Source organism: Sciurus carolinensis, chromosome 2, assembly GCF_902686445.1.
Source record: "Sciurus carolinensis chromosome 2, mSciCar1.2, whole genome shotgun sequence".
NCBI lineage: Eukaryota > Metazoa > Chordata > Mammalia > Rodentia > Sciuridae > Sciurus > Sciurus carolinensis.
This window is the reverse complement of record NC_062214.1, coordinates 123,097,244-123,116,850: the sequence shown is the minus strand read 5'-3', so window position 1 is coordinate 123,116,850 and position 19,607 is coordinate 123,097,244. Positions and strand designations below refer to the sequence as shown.

At 36.2% G+C, this 19,607-nt stretch overlaps 1 protein-coding gene across 1 annotated transcript; it reads left to right on the top strand.

The window, feature by feature from the left end:
- Positions 1–16,589: 16,589 nt before the first annotated feature.
- On the top strand, positions 16,590–17,531 carry LOC124978046 (olfactory receptor 4M1-like). Its single transcript, XM_047542067.1, has one exon. The coding sequence runs from the start codon at positions 16,590–16,592 to the stop codon at positions 17,529–17,531; it is 942 nt and encodes a 313-aa protein (XP_047398023.1).
- Positions 17,532–19,607: the final 2,076 nt, after the last annotated feature.

The following is a 19,607-nucleotide window of genomic DNA, read 5'->3' as shown; positions in this document are numbered from 1 at the left end:
TGTCAGAATTGCAAACTCAGAGAATTAGCTGGTACCTTCAGTGGTCCCTAATTTGTCAAAAATTTTAATGATAGTCCCTGAAACTGTCTTGTACCTTTCATCCAACAGAGAATTCCTTGAATTTACTTCATGGTGGGTTAAACTTAAACTTGTCCACAGAGGCAAGGTCTACCCTCTTTTATCTATAGTGGAAAACCTCCTCAGTATTTCCTTTCCCTGCCTCAAATCACTTTCATTTACATGAAACACTCAGTAAGCTACAATTTGGCGATTTAGGATGGCATTATGAGGGAATGATGTTCCCAAAGAATCCGATCGTTTATCTTAGAAAAAGTAGAACTTCCTGGAAGCTGCATTCCCTCCTTCCTGCTTTCTTAGTCTTTCACACAAATATCATAAAATCTAGTAGGGGAGATGGATTTATAAAAACTAATTTTACCATAATATATAACAAATATAGACATAGAAATATATGCTGCCCGTGATGAACAAGTTAATACAAATTGAAGAACTGTTCAAAGAATGGTTTCAGTCCAGGACAAAATTGAAGGTATTTTACATATTTTGAGATGGTGAGCAATGTTTAAAAAGATCCTTTTGGAGAATTTTAGTACTTTCCCATTTCAGTACTATATTAATAGTTTTACTAAAGCAATTTCACTTTCATTTTTCCCCAACACACAGACTAGATTAATTAAAACAAAATGAATTGGTGTTTGAACTTTTGAAAAGACTAAGTCAAAAAGATGTGGTTCCATTATAAATTTTGGTTAGAACTGTTTTCAATACTCCAAAAGGACAAAATGGAATAAGTTCATTTTGTTTCTGTGGTTTTATTTGTAAAGTTAGAAAAAAGCTGGGTGTTCTCAAAAGGTATTTTTATTCTGAGGAATTACTTTGGATCTCATCTCCTATCTTTCAAGAGTTCAGAGATGTTTATTTTTGTCCACTGCTTATTTCCTGTATGCTTTATGAAACCCTGTATAAACTTACAAAACTTTATCAGACATTTATTTTTGTTTTGTTGTTAGTGATTTCAACCTCATTTCTACGACTTAGGAAGGGCATAAATAATGCATATTACTTTCCATTCTAAATGTATTGCAGAGAGATGGCTCCATATCAGGTACCTGTCAGTTTTTCCAGTTGTCCTCCCAGTTTCCAAGGCTCCTTTTATTTCCCTTAGTAACCGAGACCTGACTATGGTAGTTCTGGGGAAATTCTGAATTGTCCTGTCTCTCCTTGGCAGCTGGGTGTGAACAGGGGATGTCAACAGAAGCTGTGGGGGCTCTTTTGAGAACTCTCTGAAGTGGTTTCTCCATACTTGAGACCTCCCAGACACCATCATCATTAACATTTAGTTTTGTTGTATTTCCTTATACTCATTTTTCATTTGACTTTTCCTGTGCCAAAAACTCATTTTATTATAACACCTGATATTTTTAAAGATAGACAAGAAACACACTGAAATTGTGGTTAAAATGGCAAGTTACATTAGGCATTCTTTTCTCTCTTAAGAGCTAAGTAAAATAATGTAAGCAACAACAATAACAACAGTGGGGGGAAAAAGTTTGGATCAACAAGGACAAAGAAGACAGGACAGGGGTTAGAATAGCAGACAAGACCCCAAAAAATGTTTGGAAGCGAGAAGACAAAGAAATGGTCAGAGAAGGCTGACTCTAAAGGACCAACAGGTAAATGCTGAGGAGAAAGTCATCTCCTGGAATTCCCAAAGTGCTTTGGACACCAGGACACGTGGTCAGAGAAATGGGGAGGTTCAGGGCTAGTATGGAGACTAAGAGAAAGGAATAGTTCACTCTCCTGTCCTCTCTTTCTATACCTCACTCCCAGCTGCCAACAGAGACATATGATTCACAGACAGAAAGTTGTCAGGGCTTTGAACAATGTCAAGATGGGCTGGGGGAGCATGGAAGCCTTGATGTCCATCTCCTGCACCAAAACAAATATCCTTCCGCTGTCTTCAACTTCTGTTCCTCCCTGTGCCAACTACAGTTGTCACCTAAAAAGTAAGTGCCTTTGGCTCCTCCCTGCATTGTATGCATTTTTTTTTTTTATAGCAAGGATTGAACCTGGAGGCACTTAACCACTAAGCTACATTCTCAGTCCTTTTAAATATTTTAGTTAGAGACAGGGTCCCGCGGTGTTGCCGAGGACGGCTTTGAACTCGCGATCCTCTTGCCTCAGCCTCCCTAGTCTCTGGGATTACAGGCGTGCACCATGCATTGAATTCTTTTTTTTTTTTTTTTTTTTTTTTTACAAAGAAAAGGTAGATTTTATTTTATAGACCAGATTCTCAACATATTCAGTTTGGGTCTGAAAAACTTTGAAATGACAAGGATAATTGTCTTAGCAGCCCCATGAGGTATTTATTATCAATCCCAATTTTATTTATTGAAAAAAAATTTTTTTAAAGTTTTTTACAGACTGCATTTTTTTTTTTTTTTTTGGATACGTGTTGTTTCTGTTTGTACATGGAGTAACAGCATACCATTTGCATATTCATACATTTACATAGAGTAATGATGTTTGATTCATTCCATTATTTTTTTCCTTCCCCCACCCCTCCCACCTCTCTTTTCCCTCTATAAAGTCCCTCCTTCCTCCATTCTTTCCCCCCTCCTACCCCTCATTACATGTCATCATCTGCTTATCAGTGAGATCATTCCTCTTTTGGATTTTTGAGATTGGCTTTACTCACTTAACATGATATTCTCCAATTTCATCCATTTGCCTGCAAATGCCATAATTTTATTATTCTTCATGGCTGAGTAATATTCTATTGTGTATATATATATATATATTATTGTAATATTAATATATTACAATATTCTATTGTAATATTCTATTGTAATATTGTAATATTCTATTGTATATATATATATATATATATATATATATATATATATATATTATTCCACAGTTTCTTTATCCATTCATCAATTGAAGGGCATCTAGGTTGGTTCCATAGTCTGGCTATTGTGAATTGAGCAGCTATGAACATTGATGTGGCTGTATCTCTGTAGTATGCTGATTTTAAGTCCTTTGGGTGTAGGCCGAGGAGTGGGATAGCTGGGTCAAATGGTAGGTCCATTCCAAGTTTTCTAAGGAATCTCCACACTGCTTTCCAGAGTGGCTGCACTAATTTGTAGTCCCAAAAGCAATGTATGAGTGTACCTTTTTCCCCACATCCTCTCCAACACCTATTGTTGCTTGTATTCTTGATGATCGCCATTTTAATTGGGGTGAGATGGAATCTTAGTGTAGTTTTGATTTGCATTTCTCTTATTACTAAAGATGGCGAACATTTTTTCATATGTTTGTTGATTGCTTGTAGATCTTCTTCTGTGAAGTGTCTGTTCATATCTTTAGCCCATTTGTTGATTGGGTTATTTGTATTCTTGGTGTAAAGTTTTTGAGTTCTTTATATATTCTGGAAATTAGTGCTCTATCTGAAGTATGAGTGGCAAAGATATTCTCCCACTCTGTAGGCTCTCTCTTCACTTTGCTGATAGTTTCCTTTGCTGAGAGAAAGCTATTTAGTTTGAATCTATCCCAGTTATTGATTCTTGCTTTTATTTCTTGTGCTATGGGAGTCCTGTTAAGGAAGTCTGATCCTAAGCCAACAAGGTGAAGATTTGGACCTAATTTTTCTTCTATAAGACGCAAGGTCTCTGGTCTGATTTCAAGGTTCTTGATCCATTGTGAGTTGAGTTTTGTGCAGGGTGAGAGATAGGGGTTTAATTTCATTCTGTTGCCTATGGATTTCCAGTTTTCCCAGCACCATTTTTTGAAGAGGCTATCTTTTCTCCATTGCGATACCCCCTGTTTCATTCTTCCTGCTAAGGATTGCTTTAGCTATTCTGGGTTTCTTATGCTTCCAGATGAATTTCATGACTGCTTGCTTTATTTCTGTAAGGTACATCATTGGGATTTTAATTGGAATTGCATTGAATCTGTATAGCACTTATGGTAGTATGGCCATTTTGACAATACTAATTCTGCCTATCCAAGAACAGGGAGATCTTTCCATCTTCTAAGGTCTTCCTTAATTTCTTTCTTCAATGTTTTGTAGTTTTCATTGTAGAGATCTTTTACCTCTTTGGTTAGATTGATGCCCAAGTATTTTATTTTATTTTTTTTTTTTGAGGCTATGGCAAATGGAGTTGTTTTCCTCATTTCCCTTTTATATGTTTCGTCGCTTGCATATAAAAACGCTTTAGATTTATGTGTGTTGATTTTATAGCCTGCTATTTTGCTGAATTCATTGATGAGGTCTAGAAGTTTTCTGGAGGAGGGTTTTGGATCCTCTAAATATAGAATCATGTCATCCGCAAATAGTGACAGCTTAGGTTCCTCTTTTCCTATACGTATCCCTTTAATTTCTTTAGTCCGCCTAATTGCTCTGGCTAGTTTCGAGGACAATGTTGAATAGAAGTGGTGAAAGAGGACATCCCTGTCTTGTTCCCGTTTTTAAAGGGAATGGTTTCAGTTTTTCTCCATTAAGAATGATGTTGGCCATGGACTTAGCATAAATAGCCTTTACAATGTTCAGGTATGTTCCTACTATCCCTATTTTTTCTAGTGTTTTGAGCATGAAGGGGTGTTGCATTTTGTTGAACACTTTTTCTGCGTCAATTGAAATAACCATATGATTCTTATCCTTAAGTCTATTGACATGATGGATTACGTTTATTGATTTATGAATGTTGAGCCATCCTTGCATTTGCATTGAATTCTTGATCCTGTCTCTTGCTCTTGTTTTGCTGTGTCAGTGTTCCATATTCAAAGACTACCGGGGAGGTAGATTTTATTAATCTTTGCATGATTTAAAATGTTTATTCTTTCTTCTTGAATCTGATGGCTGGCCTTGTCCTATACAGATTTTTAGTCTAAAAATCTATTTGAAGCACCTCTCCTACTGTATTCTAGGTTCAGTTTTGCTATTACAGTATTTAGATTTTTACTTATTTATTTGTAGCCAGTGTATTTTCTCTTTCCTAATGATTTTATAATTTTCCTAATGATTTTTATAATTTCAATCTCTAGGGTAATAAATTTTTGTGATAATGTGCCTTAGTATTTTTGAAAAATAATTGAGCTGGTGCTCAGTAGATCTTTCATGTCCAGAGCCTTAAACCTTTTGGTTCTAAAAGATTCATTTTCATATTTTCTTTTAAATTTCTCCCTTCTGCTTTCTTTGCTCTCCTAAAACATATTAGTTGAGATCAACATTTTTTAGATTCCACGTTTGAGTAAGATCATGCATTCTTTTTCTTTATGGGTCTGTCTTATTTCACTTAACAGAATGTCCTCCAAGTCCATCCATGTTGTCACAAATGACAGAATTTCATCCTGTTTATGGCTTATTAGTATTCCTTTTTGTATTTATGCCACATTTTCTTTTTTATTAATTGGCTGATGGAAACTACAGCTGCTTCCATTTCTTGGATGATGAATGTGAAAGTACTGCAATAAACATGGGAGTGCAGATATCTCTTTGACTTAGTAATTTTATTTCCTTATAATACATATACACATAGGAATTGTTGGATTGTGTGGTAATTTTCTTTTTAGTTTTTTTGAGGCATCTGTATTGTTTTCTATAGTGGATATATTAATTTAATTTCTTACAAACAGTGTGTAAGGATTTAGTTTTTACACATCTTCATCAGCATGTGTTATCTTGTGTTTTTTTTTTTTTGTTTTTTTTTTTGTTTTTTTTTTTTGTTTGTTTTTTTTTTTTTGGTACTGGGGATCGAACTCAGGGCCTTGCACTTGCAAGACAAGCACTCTACCAGCTGAGCTATCTCCCCAGCCCCTATCTTGTGTTTTTGATAATAACCATTCTAAGTTAAGTGAAGTATCTCATTGTGGTTTTGACTTGCATTTCCCTAATGATTACTAATTTTGAGTATTTTTCATATATATTTGTAGGACTTCTTTTGAGAAATGTCTATTAGATCTATGGTGCATTTTATTTGATTATTATTTTTGTTTCACTGTTGAGTTTTTTGACTTTATGTATTCTGAATATTAACTTCTTATTAGATATAATGTTTGAAAATATTTTCTCTTATTCTGCATTTTCTCTTTGCCCTCTGAATATTTCCCTTTCTGTGAAGAAACATTTTTAGTTTGATAGAATTCTATTTATCAATTTTTGCTGTTCTTGCTTATGTACTTGGAATTATGTCCAAAAAAAGGCCTTACCCAATCCAAAATTCTGAAATATTTGTCCTTTGTGTTTTACTAGCACTTTCATAGTTTCAAGTCTTACACTTGAGTTGATATTTATAACTGGTAAGAGATAGAGGTTATTTTATTCTTCTGCATGTGGATATCTAGATTATCTAGTACGATTTTTTTGAAATGACTGTCTTTCCCTCTGTGTGTCCTTGGCTCTTTTGTTAAAAATCACTTGATTGTAAATGCATGCAACTATTGTTGGACTTCATCTTTTGTTCCATTGGACTACGTTTCTCGTTTGTTTCATCTGATTTGCCTTGACAGTTTGTTTGTTCATTTGTTTTTTGACTTTTGAGTTATGGGTCTCACTATTTTGCCCTGATTTTACCTCCTGGGTTCAACAATCCTCCAGTTTCAGCCTCTTAAGTAGCTACGACTACAGGTACATGCCAACATACCCTGCCATGTGTCTGTTATTTTGAATTCGTTATCAGGCAATTCACAGTTATCTAATTCTTTGGGGTTGGTTCCTGGAGATTAATTTTGTTTCTTTGGTGATGTCATATTTCCCTGTTTTGTGTTTGTTATGGTTTAGATATGAAGTGTCCACCAAAAGATCATGTGTGAGACAATACAAGAAAGTTTAGAGGTGAAATAATTGGTTTTTGAGAGTCTTAACCTAATTCCTGCATTAATCCATTGACATGGATTAATTGGGTGGTAACTGTAGGCAGATTGGGTATGACTGGGAAAGTTGGTCACTGGGGGCATGCCTTTGGGGTTTATATTTTGTCCCTGGTGAGTGGAGTTCTCTCTGCTTCCTCATTGCTATGTTCTGAGTTGCTTTACTCTGGCCCACTCTTCTGTCATGATATTCAGACTTATCTGGGTCCAGAGCAATGGAGTTGGCCATCTATGGACTGAGGCCTCTGAAACCATGAGTCCCATAAAAACTTTTCATTTCTACGTTGTTCTTGTTGTACCACACTAACCACAATGCTGACTAAAACAGTGGTGGTCTTTGGTTACTAATCTCAGTCACAGAAATTGCCAGGAAACTCTGTGAAGTCAGCTGCTATACCCTGCAGCAGAAATTACTCAGACTCCTTGGTGGTGAAATCTGTGGGTGTATGCGGTGACTGCAAGGTGTGCTGAGGTCCTCAGTACAGAGGGTTAAAGGAGTCCTGTTTAGAGTAGGTATTGGAGACCACATTGGTTCTCACTACATGGCTGATACGGATGGTCCTGATCCTTTCTGTTTATTCCAGCCATTGCCATACCACTATCATGTGTCAATTTCACCAGCAACATGAATAGGGTAAAACTGAAAGTTTCGCATGGGCATTGTCTTGTAGGCTGGTTAGACTGATTATTCACCTTACTTTCCTTTTGAGGAGAACACACAAGCCAGGTAGTTTTCTCTCTATGCTGAGTACTTCCAGATTGGGAAATAAGATCATCCAGGCAAAATAAAACTGTTCTCCCGATTTCTTTGCTTGGTGGTTCTTGGGGTTTTCTTCCACTGTACTGCTTTAGCTTCTTAAGTGAACTCTGGCTATTTCAGAGTTGATTTTATGATATTTAAATTAGGTGTCTATTAAAAAATAATTTTTGCTTTTAATTTTAGTTAAAATATCGTAAATTCTGCAGTTCTCAAATACAATTACAAAAAAAGGATTCTTGCCGTCATGTTTGTTGATCAAACTTATGTGACTATTTAGCTAAAGCAATAAGATAAAAGATCAATTTTTTATAAAATTTCAAATTAAACTAAATTAGCATTATTGGTATTTTCATGTACAACATTTCTAAGTGTATACTCTTTTGTTGAATATATTTGTGTTCTTCCTTTTCCATTGTTCTTCATTGCTTTTTTTAATCAATCTCATATTGATTATTTTATTTGGTCTCAAACAAGTGATTTTAGGAGAATAATTTCTGAAAGATATGAGATTGTCATCAGTCTGATAGAATAAAATTGAGGTAAAACCCAATGTTATTTCTCATAGAATTTTATTTGTTAAAGTGGATACTGTAAGAAAGTAATGAAATTAATGTCAGTATATGAGAATCGTATACCAAGATTGCAGATTTAATAAAATACAATTTAGTTAATCACACATTCACTTAATATTTATAGCATACTATTTACTATGATCAATTCCTGAGCAGGAATCAGTGCAACAAAATTCTTGCTCATCTGTAACTCATTATGTAGCTTATAACTCACAACATTCATGTCTGGAAGGATAATTGCCAGTGCAAACTGTTGTTTCCGGGTGAGAGACACAGACAACTATTTTTGGTTTCACATATAGGACAGTCAATTATAGGTTGATTCGCAAAACCATTTTTCTCTTGTTACTCATTGTATGCTCAGTGACTACAACAGTGTCTGACAGGTAGGTAATTATTAAGCACATGTAGAAAACACTGAATAGTTAGAAATATACTTTGGCTTAGGAGTTAATATGCAATTCCTTCTTTACAATCATGGGCAAACTCTTCAAACAATTTATGTAGTATTAATATTGCATTTGGACATATCTCTATTTCCCCAAGGATCTAGCATCTCTAAATAATACAGTCTTTTATTTTAAATTTATTTTTATTGTAAACAAATGGGATATATCTTGTTTCTCTGTTTGTACATGAAGTAGAGGCATACCATTTGTGTAATCATACATTTACCTAGGGTAATAGTTTTTGATTACTAATACAGCCTTGGATTAGAAATGTACATGATATGCTAGAGGGGCGATCATTTGTCATCACATTTTCCACCCCAAAGCCTGGGAAATTAGTCATTCTTTACTTGTTCTGTGCAACACAAAAGTTGTATTTCTATACTCATTGGATGAAGCACACATAAACTTTAAAATTATTCCCTCAGGTTCTTATTCCTACCTGGCTCTTCCTGGACTGCAGAGACTTGATTTTCATAGTCAAAACCCATGGTGCTAGTTAGCTCATTGTTACATCAGGACAGGAAATGATAAATACCAAAACGCAGGTGGCAGAGCCCTCTGTTGTGGGTGTGGGAAGAGGCATCTTCTACCCCCTCCACTTTAGTCTCTGACTACACCAAGCCTGGCAAGTAATTGGTAGGTGGAAGAATACTGTTCAGTGTTTACTTAAATCACTTTATCTTTGAGACAACGAGATGGGCAAAATGATGGGGTAACTATGCAAATGCTCAGAGACTAGAGGTAAGAAGCAGTAAGCCTCAAGTAAGGAAGTGTCTTAGGGAAAAGTAGTGACAAGGTAAAGCAGACAGATATACAAAAGAGACATACTCCATGACCCCAAAGGGCTCAGAGTCTCTGGAATATTCTAATCAAAATATAAACTGAAAAATTATAATGTAATAAGTTAAAATTTCTATTGGAGGTGTGAACAAAGTAGTAGTCCATGGAAGCCCAAATGACGTCTCTATGGAACTTGTTAGAAATGACAGAGACAGGAGGGCCTGGTGGCACACAACTGTGATCCCAGTGACTTGAGGCTGAAGCAGGAGGACTGGAAGTTTGAGATGAGCATGGCAACTAGCAAGACCTTCTCTCAAGATGAAATAAAAAGGGCTGGGGTGTAGCTGTGATGGAGGGTCTCTGGGTTCAATCCCCAGTATTAGCTGAGGGACAGAAAATAAATGACTCACTCAAAATTTCAGGTATTTTGGAAAGGAAACTTATTGAGAGTGACTAAGAGATTGGGTAGTAATGATTTATGAACAGTCATAGGATTGCTGGTCTGGGAAAAATGGAGGTAGGTGGTAGTGTTTAGAAAGCTGCTCCTGTTTTCCTTTCTAAGTTATTTCTTAGACTTGTTCCTTGTTTTCCAGATACAAGGATGAGAGTTGGAGACAGAGAAGTGTAAGCATATATTAAGGGGCAAAGTTTTGGAAGCATATGTTAGGATGATGGTTGCCCTATTGAAAGGGGAATGATAATAATAATCATCATTTGTTTTGTTTGAACTATGTGCCAGATGTTTTTCTCAACTTTACAAAATGAATTCACTCATTAATCCCTACAATAACACAACATGTAACGTAGATGCTATTGTTATTCCATTGCACTGATGGGGTGCACTGAGGCAGAGAGAGGTGAGTTCCAAGGGCTACACAGCTGGGAAGTAGTTTAGCTGTGTTAGAACCAAGGCACTAATGCTCCATATCTATTATAAGAGAAATATTCCGGTACCAGTTTATCCTAAAAATTCTCATGTTGAGAACCACCATTCTCTGATCCAAATGAATTCTTCTTGCCTAGTTTACTATGGGCAACAATGTGTACAGGAAATCAAGGTAATTATGCATCTTGGTATTTTTTATTACTGGCTTATTGATGAGATTCAAGTTCCCCAGCTCCCCACACACCCATCTAGATAATGAAGATGCTTTTGTTACTCCCTCCTCACTGTGTCTCATAATAAGATAGGTGAGCTCCATGTCTCTAGAGTAGAAACCACTTCACATTATTTAGTATCATACCTATGCACAACGGCCATATCGTGGCTCCTCCACATGGTTGCTCACATAATTTTTACTTTACCTTTGGGGATTTTTCTCTCAATTTAATTTTATTTTCATAGGACCTTTTAGACCTAGAATTTTTTCTTAAAATTCTAGTTAAGATTCTTCATATTTTTTGGAAGGAACTTCTACAGAAGAAGGTTGAATGACCTTCTCAACATCACAGATTTTGGTGGCTGAGTTATGATGTGAATTCAAGTCTCAAATATTGCTCAGTTCTTTTCTAGTTGCATCTTAGACTTGGATATGAGTTAGTACTTCACTCTCTTAAAAAACTGAGTTCTTTGAGAAAATTTTGGAAATGTTTAAAAAAATATACATGTGTGTGCAGGTGGGCCTGCATGCATGCAGCTATTTATAAGCTCTAAAGATACAATAAAAACCTTAAATAATGATGTTGTTTATGTGATTCCTTACCCCACTGTTTCAAAGATATCTTTTATAAAAACTCTATGCTCTAGCATGGCTCTTACTGGAGTAGGATAGTGTCTGGAAATAACTTCACATATCTCTATATTTAAAAAAAATCTAGTACCTTCCTATTGCATTCATCTGCACTCTTCCCCCCACCCTGGCCCCAACCTCAGTGCCCATCCCTCTGCGTTTCCTTTACTTTGATAGACAGCTTCTATACTACAGAGGCTAATGTCCCTTCTCTGGGGAATGTTTTTCAATAAAATGCCACTTAAAGGAATCTGTTTAGGAACAGTTTTCTCTTTTATATAATATTTTTAAATAATCTACCTATTGGTAGTTGTGTAACCCATAACAATGTTGTGTTGTCTTCCTGAGGAGAAATATAGGACTGAATCCTTTCTTTTTACAGCTTGTTTCCTTCATTGATATCACCTTTCTTTCCCCCCATTTTCCTCATCTCTTGATTTCAGCTTAATCCTTCCTGTGTTGTTGACGTAGATGCTGAAAGCATTCCTTCTGACTGTGAACTCTGTGGTTATCAAGAGTGGCCAGCATCTGAGAGATGCAGACTGATTCACTCACATATTCATCTCAGGAAAGTGAATGGTCAATGGCTACAGATAATAACTAATTAAAAAAAATAGCCTGTTGTATGAAAGTAAGCCAGTATTTCTTGATTTAGTTTTTTTTTTCACAATTTTAGGATCTATGTGACAGCCTTCTTGGACTACCCAGTTAGTTGGGGTAAGAATTCTCTGTGTGGTTGCTCAGAGGTTGGCTAGATCCATGGATGAATATTACCTTGTGAGTAAGGAAGAATTTCTGCACAGGTTCCTTGTTTTCCCCAAACCACTGGTCCCTTGAGGAGAGTTCACAGTTCACTCATCTACAGGGAGGACCCTGTACTCCTATGTGTTTCCAGAGTCATCCTCTAGATACTACATCCCTGCAGACTAAGTAAAGAATGGGAATTCACTGGGTGGTGTTAGGAGAGCAGGATTGTATTCAGAGATTTGGAAAGGGTGTATGTTGGGGTGGGGATGGTGGGATGAAGTGAAATTCCTTAACCAACTTACAGAGGTGCTTTAAAGTAAGTACCGGTGTGGAATAGACATCCCTCCTGAATGGTAACCTCAGAAAGAAATACCCTACCTCAGTCTCCATGGATGGCTCATCTCCCCCAAGAATTCCCCACAAATGTTATTTCTTGCTCTAGATTTTATTGGCACAATTTCCAGCCTTTCTTAGAATGTGACGGAACATACCTGTTTTAGTCAGCATTTTCACTGCTGTGACTAAATGATCTGACCAGCACAATTATAGAGGAGGAAAGGTTTAGTTGAGGGCTCATAGTTTCAGAAGTCTTAGTCCATAGAAGGCCAGCTCCATTCCTCTGGGCTCGAGGTCAGGCAGAACATCAGGGTGAAAGAACGTGGCAGAGGGAAGCAGCTCCCATCATCAGGAAGCAGAGAGAGAGACTCCACTCCCCAGATACAAAATATCTTCTCCTAGCCACGCCCTAGTGAACCACTCCCTCCAGCCACACCCTACCCGCTTCCAGTTACCACTCAGCCCCATCAAGGATCCATTCACTGAGTAGGTTAAGACTCTCACAACCCAATCCTTTCTCCTCTGAACCTTCTTGGGTGAGCTTTTGGGGACATCTCACATCCAAGCCATAATGATATCTAAATATGTGTAGTAAATTCAATCATTGTAAGTACGACCTGGGTACTGCTGGATGACCTTCATTTGATATACAGAGGGAAAAAGAGGCCTTTTTAAAAATTTAAAAAATTTTGTTCTTATTAATTACACATGGCAGTAGAGTGTATTTTGACATATTATACTTATATGAAGTAAAACTTCCCATTCTTTTGATAGGAAGGCATTCTTTTAAAACAGGGATTATGGAGCTCAAATTCCAGCTGACTTTGGTGGTTTGAAAATAAAAACATGCAGTCTATTACTGAATCCTACCAGTTGTATCTTCTAAATGTTTTTCTAAACCAACTATTCATTTCTCTAAATAACTGTTGCTATCTTTAATTAAGCCTCATGTTTTCTGTAGTCTTGTCTCACTATAATTTTAATCATTTAGCAACCAGAATGATATTCCTAAATTTTAAATCTTATTCACAAATGTCCTGGATTTTATTCTAAACAATGTTGGAAGTTATATTAAAACCCGATTTTCTCAGAAACTTTCCCCTGCACCAGGTCCTTTATTTTTATTGTTCTCCATTTCTAAAATTTGTTTATCTTGATCTTCAGAGTTAATTGAAAAGCCATCAAGTCAGAGAAGCTTTTCCATAACACTCCATCACTAGGCCACCATATCCCACAATATACCACCTCTATTTACTCTCCATTGTAATCCCCTTATCTTATATTCTTGTCCCTTGTCACTGGTGGTAATGATTTTATTTTACTTATTTGCCTGTTTACTTATCTATTGTCCATGTTTCTAGAACAGAAGTTCATTGAGGTAGAAGCTGAATCTTTCCTGCTCATTGATGTATTCTTTGCAGTTAGTACACAGTCGTTCCTCAATCAACATTTGTTGAACAAACAAATAATTCATAGAGACACAGAGCTCTATATTCTGGGATAGAGCTTTTGATATCATGTGTAAGAATTTGTTTTGACACCTGTTAAATGACAGATGATGACCAGGGTCTCAATTATTGAATGTTTTATGAGGACATATTCATATTTACCAAAAGAACCTAATTTTTTTTGTCCTTCATTGAGGACATGGCAGGGTATAATGGTGTGTGTGTGTGTGTGTGTGTGTATTATGTGTAGTGGTTGAACATCGTTAGCTTGGGGAAAAGAGGGCGTCATTGGCTGTCTGACTTGTGGGTTGAGATGCTGCAGTCAAATGTCTCTTTTCAACTTGACAGTTATGGGGAGAGGGGGAAGGCACGAATGCTCTATACTCTATATTTCTTTCCTAAAGAATAAATAAGGTTAGTTTTTGTTGTTAATGCAAAGTATGTATCATTAGTTTCTAATTTGACACTTATATTTTGAGCCTTGAAATGCAAAAAGGAAATCTCTTTGATACCTTTTAAGGTAAAATGATCCTTTCTGTTCAATATACCTGATGCATTTGTTTTCCCAAGATATCCACACTCGTTCACCTAAATTATTTCTGTGTAGGTCAGTGCCATGTCCACTTCCTTTTTGATGGGAAGGTACAGAATAAGACAGAGGAGTAAAATGGTGACTGTATAACAAAAATTGGAATGCTATTGCTGTCCTTCTGAAAATGAAAAAATGCTTAGGGCTTTGTAATAGCATTTACTGCTTCAAAACATTCTTCTCCATTAAATAATAATAGACATATTATTTAATTAAGAAAACAACAACCTAACCAGGTGTGGTGGTGCACCCCGTGACCACAGCTCCTCAGGAGGCTGAGACATGAGGATGGCAAGTTAGAGGCCAGCCTAGGCAACTGTCTGAAAATAAAATAAAAAGGTCTGGGGTGTAGCTCAGTGACAGAGCACTTGCCTAGAATGAGGAACACCTGTGTTCAATCCTCAGCACCAAAAAATGGAAACAAAACAAAACAAAACATAAAGAACAAACAACCTAATACTTCCATCTGTTTGCATAATACCAAAATACCCAAATGAACAGAATAATCATAATGTGCCAAAGGCTCCATGTGGAGATTTTCTTAATTGTCTGAAACTCCTGATTTACTCATCAACAAATGTAAATGAGTTAGTACCCTGTGAATCTGCAACTATACCCTTACCATGTCGTTACTTAGGAAGGCTATGTATGCACTGCTTCCTCTGGGTAGGAAAGTGAAAGCATTGTTTTCTGGAATCGTAGGAACTATGTCACTGCAGATAACCAAGTTTTTAAGAAGGAGAAGGGTTGAAACTGGAGGCATTATTTTTCTTTTGATCAAAATCTTTCAAAACTTAATTTTATATGTCCTTATCTCCTCCTACATGATTAGCTCTCTGAGGCTCATACTGGGCTATTCACCAGCATGGGGACACTCCCTCATGCTAAATAGTCTCACACTACTGAGTTTTCAGGGTGCTTTTGTTTTTCCCTCTCAATGCTTGCTGTCAGATTCCTGGAAAATACGGGTGTTATTTTTTGGGGGTGGGTGGGTATCTACTTGTATTAAGTCTCTTGTCATCATAATGCAATGCTTCTGTAGCATATTAAAAGTGATCTATGTTCATTAATATTAATGAACTTTATGCTTCTATAGCATATTAAAAGTGATATGTGTATGTTCATAAATTATGTACAAATTGACTCAGTAGGTTTCAAGGCAGAAATACTACATTTCTGTAGTTGATAGTATGCATAGTGTCTGTAAATGCCTGTTACATCTATTCATTTTTATAAAACCTTATTTTTTATTTTCCTAAGAAACACTGAGATGAGAGTATTATAAGTTATCACATCAGGAGAACAGAAGCAAGGTTCTAGTATTGACTGTTGGTTGCAAGAAATATTTGTTCTGGAGTGGCAGTTTTGAACACTATTTAAAGGGGGAAGTGTATTTGGATTGTGAGTGATTATTTCATTTTTATTTGATGGATTTTCTTTTACATAGCAGTGTCAGAGTCAATACTGGATCTTAAGTAGAAGTCTACACATAATCTTTTTCCTACTCTCTCCTTGAAATGGCAAAGTGGATCATTATAGTACAATTTGCTTTGGTGATGAGCATACCTATTTCTCAGATGACTACGCCTTCCTCCTACCTTTCTAAGACAGTGGATAAACTTCATGACCAGTGTAGTGGTGGGTATTGAAGATCTGGTCACAACCAGAAAGATTTTCATACAGACAACCTGGATATTATCTATGGTGGCTGTTAACCTATTAATAAGAATTAAATTATAAATTCTTGTTATGCAATATACATGAAGCTCTGGGGTCACTTATTAATTAAAACTAATATATAGATAGATCAGTGTAGGTGATATTAGAATACAAACTTAAATTTCCAAATTGGCAAGTTTTCCCAATAATAAGGATCTAGAAAGAATAGGCTGCATTTCCAATTAGCAGTCTAAAATTTGGCTGAACTTGGAAGTAACTGCACATAACCTATCAATGTTAATATTTGGAGGAAGGATAAGTTCTGAGTTTCAAAAAAATGGATTTATAGAATTGAAGAGATGATGTTTGGCTTTCAGACATGTGACACATTTCATATGATTCAATTATTTCTGATGTATAAAGTTGTCACTTACTTTCTCCCTATCTTGGATTTTCAAGTACAAAATAGGGTAACCAAATGTATTCTTACTCTAACGAAATCTCAACTACAGAGAACATACAACAATTTTGAAAGCAGTGATATAATTCTAGTTAAATGTTATTTGGAGTAATTATCATTTTTTATTTTCATAGCAATATTATGAAAAAAAAACTAATTGAAGAAATGGAAACTACAAATTACACCAGGGTGATAGAATTTGTTCTCACTGGCCTATCTCAGACTCGGGAGGTGCAACTAATCCTCTTTGTTATATTTCTGTCCTTCTATTTATTCATCCTTCCAGGGAATATCCTTATCATTTGCACCATTAGACTTGATCCCCACCTGACTTCTCCCATGTATTTCTTGTTGGCTAACCTGGCCTTCCTTGATATTTGGTATTCCTCTGTCACAGCCCCTAAAATGCTTGTGAACTTCTTTGTGGAAAGAAAGACAATTTCCTTTGGTGGGTGCATTGCACAGCTCTTCTTCTTGCACTTTGTTGGAGCCTCAGAGATGTTCCTGCTCACGGTGATGGCCTTTGACCGCTATGCTGCCATCTGCCGCCCCCTCCACTACGCTACCATCATGAATCGACGTCTCTGCTGTATCCTGGTGGCTGTCTCCTGGATGGGGGGCTTCATCCATTCTATAATACAGGTGGCTCTCATTATTCGACTTCGCTTCTGTGGGCCCAATGAGTTGGACAGCTACTTCTGTGACATCACACATGTAGTCCGGATTGCCTATGCCAACACCTTCCCAGAAGAGTTAGTGATGATCTTCAGCAGTGGTCTGATTTCTGTGGTGTGTTTCATTGCTCTGTTAATGTCCTATGCCTTTCTTCTGGCCATGCTCAAGAAGCACTCAGGCTCAGGTGAGAGTACCAACAGGGCCATGTCCACCTGCTATTCCCACATCACCATAGTGGTGCTAATGTTTGGACCAAGCATCTACATTTATGCTCGTCCCTTTGACTCATTTTCCCTAGATAAAGTAGTGTCTGTGTTCCATACTGTAATATTCCCTTTACTTAATCCCATCATATACACACTGAGAAACAAGGAAGTAAAGACAGCCATGAGGAAGTTGATCAACGAATATATTTTATGTAAAGAGAAGTGAAATATATTTGACATATTTTGAAAATATGATATATTTTCTAGTCCTTCTGAGGATCATTGCCCTAAAGTCGGAAGCATTTTCAGTAGTAATAATGCTGCTTTTACTTCCTCATTTTATCTGAGTTTCCCTCATTTTGCTTTTCTTCTGTTTCTCTTTATGATGGTGGAAAAACAAAGACATTAGAATGGAAACAAGTTTACTCACGCCCACCCTTGTAGTATCTAGCAGACCCTTATTAGAATTTGAGATACAATAATGATCTGCCAAACACACATTTTCACTAATTATTCATTGAGCAACTGCCCTAAGGAGACTTAGGATGTGAGGAGAATGTGTGTTGACAAATGAAATAAATAAGACCCTGGAGACACACCTACCATGAATATAAAGAAATGGCCAGAGAATGAATATGACTAACTTCATGTTACCAAATGAAAATTTTTGTTATATTTTAATCCTGGCCCAGTGGGAGTATTTGGTAAACCATCCTCCTGGGTCTAGAAAACAGTTGAACTACTTTGTACTTTATCTCCTGTTCTTCCCAGAGTTCAGAGAAACTGAGGATTTATTTATATAAGCTATCTCAACTTTCAGGTAGTAGCCATTCAACAGTATTTGTGACAACTCAAGATTTTACCACATTATGGAAACAATTTTATGCATTTAGAACAGAGTGTCATTTGGTTATTGTGTAAGGATCATCTTAGTTCCACCTGAAGCCTCCAATCAACTGACAGATTTATAGCAAATCTCTACTTACCATCCTTCAGAGTGAATGCAGGTTCTTGGTTGTTTGGGATCAATAAACATCTAACTGTGATTTAAAATAAAAATTTATGTTCTTTGCCAATTCTGTTTGTTTTCTGTATTTGCTAATTCTGTCTCTCATGTTAAACTTACAGGGTTCTGTGTTCGTCAGCATTTTAATTCAGTTGTTTCCCATTAAGCCATTTTTTTATTGCACATGGAATATATTTATCTGATGTATTGATGCATATGCTCTCTTAGTGAATTATTTATTAGGGATTGATTTCCTACTCCCTGACACTAAAAACTCAGTTACTGACCATGCTTCAGAAGACAAAAGATAGATTAGAGCATTTAAGTCCATAGCATATGTTTACTTTCTTAAATTTAAGTTTCCAATTGCAATGCTAGGGAACCTTTCAATAAAAGGGCAGGAGCACTTTGTAAGAAGTGAGCTAATTTCTTTTATTTCATTTGATGGTATAATATGATTAGACTTTGAAGAAATAGATATCTGCCAGCATCACAAATAAATAAATAAATATGAATGACATAAATATCCTAGAATTACTGTTTATCTACAGATATCTTCTTAATTGAGGGAGTAATCAGACCTAGTGTGACTCAGGTACTTAAGTACATAAAACTTATTCTATTTCTTTGGGAGTTTTTCCTTATGATGATCTTTTATCTTCAACGCTACATTCCTTTTCTAGGAATCCAAAGGCACAGATTGGAGTTATGATTCCTGAATTTTGATTTGGCTTCTCATCACCTGGAAATGAATTAAAGAGTAGACTTCTTTAATGCTGTGCAACAGAACACTAAAATGCAAAATACAAAAGATATACATATACATATGCACAATAAAAGGATGAGTTATGTGTGTTTCTTTATCATCATTTCTTTATATCTGAAACAGCCACAACTTCTATTCATTTTGTAACTTATGCTTCATTTAACTAGGATTAATTTTCTCAAGAGACTACTGACTTGTTATGCTTTTCAAACATCAGTATACTGTTACTGTGAGAAGACATTTGTTGAAAATATTAAAGATTACAGTAATAAAGAGGAAAGAATAATAATATGGTGAATAATTGCTTACTTAGAAATACTACCTGAAAATAGAAATTAATCTTGACAGGGAAGGGGGAACCTTTTGCAAACTACTAAGCAGTGACCTAGTAGACATAGAAGACATGATTGACATAAGGGGCATTTTTACCATCACATTGGGAATGTTCAGCCATGTCTGGAAATGTTTTTGGTTGTCCCAACTGGGGACTGCTATTGAAATCTTGTACTAAATATCTTGCAAGGCACAGG

Coding starts and splice junctions, on each gene's coding strand:
- LOC124978046 (XM_047542067.1), top strand. CDS start 16,590: ATGGAAACTACAAATTACACCAGGGTGATAGAATTTGTTCTCACTGGC.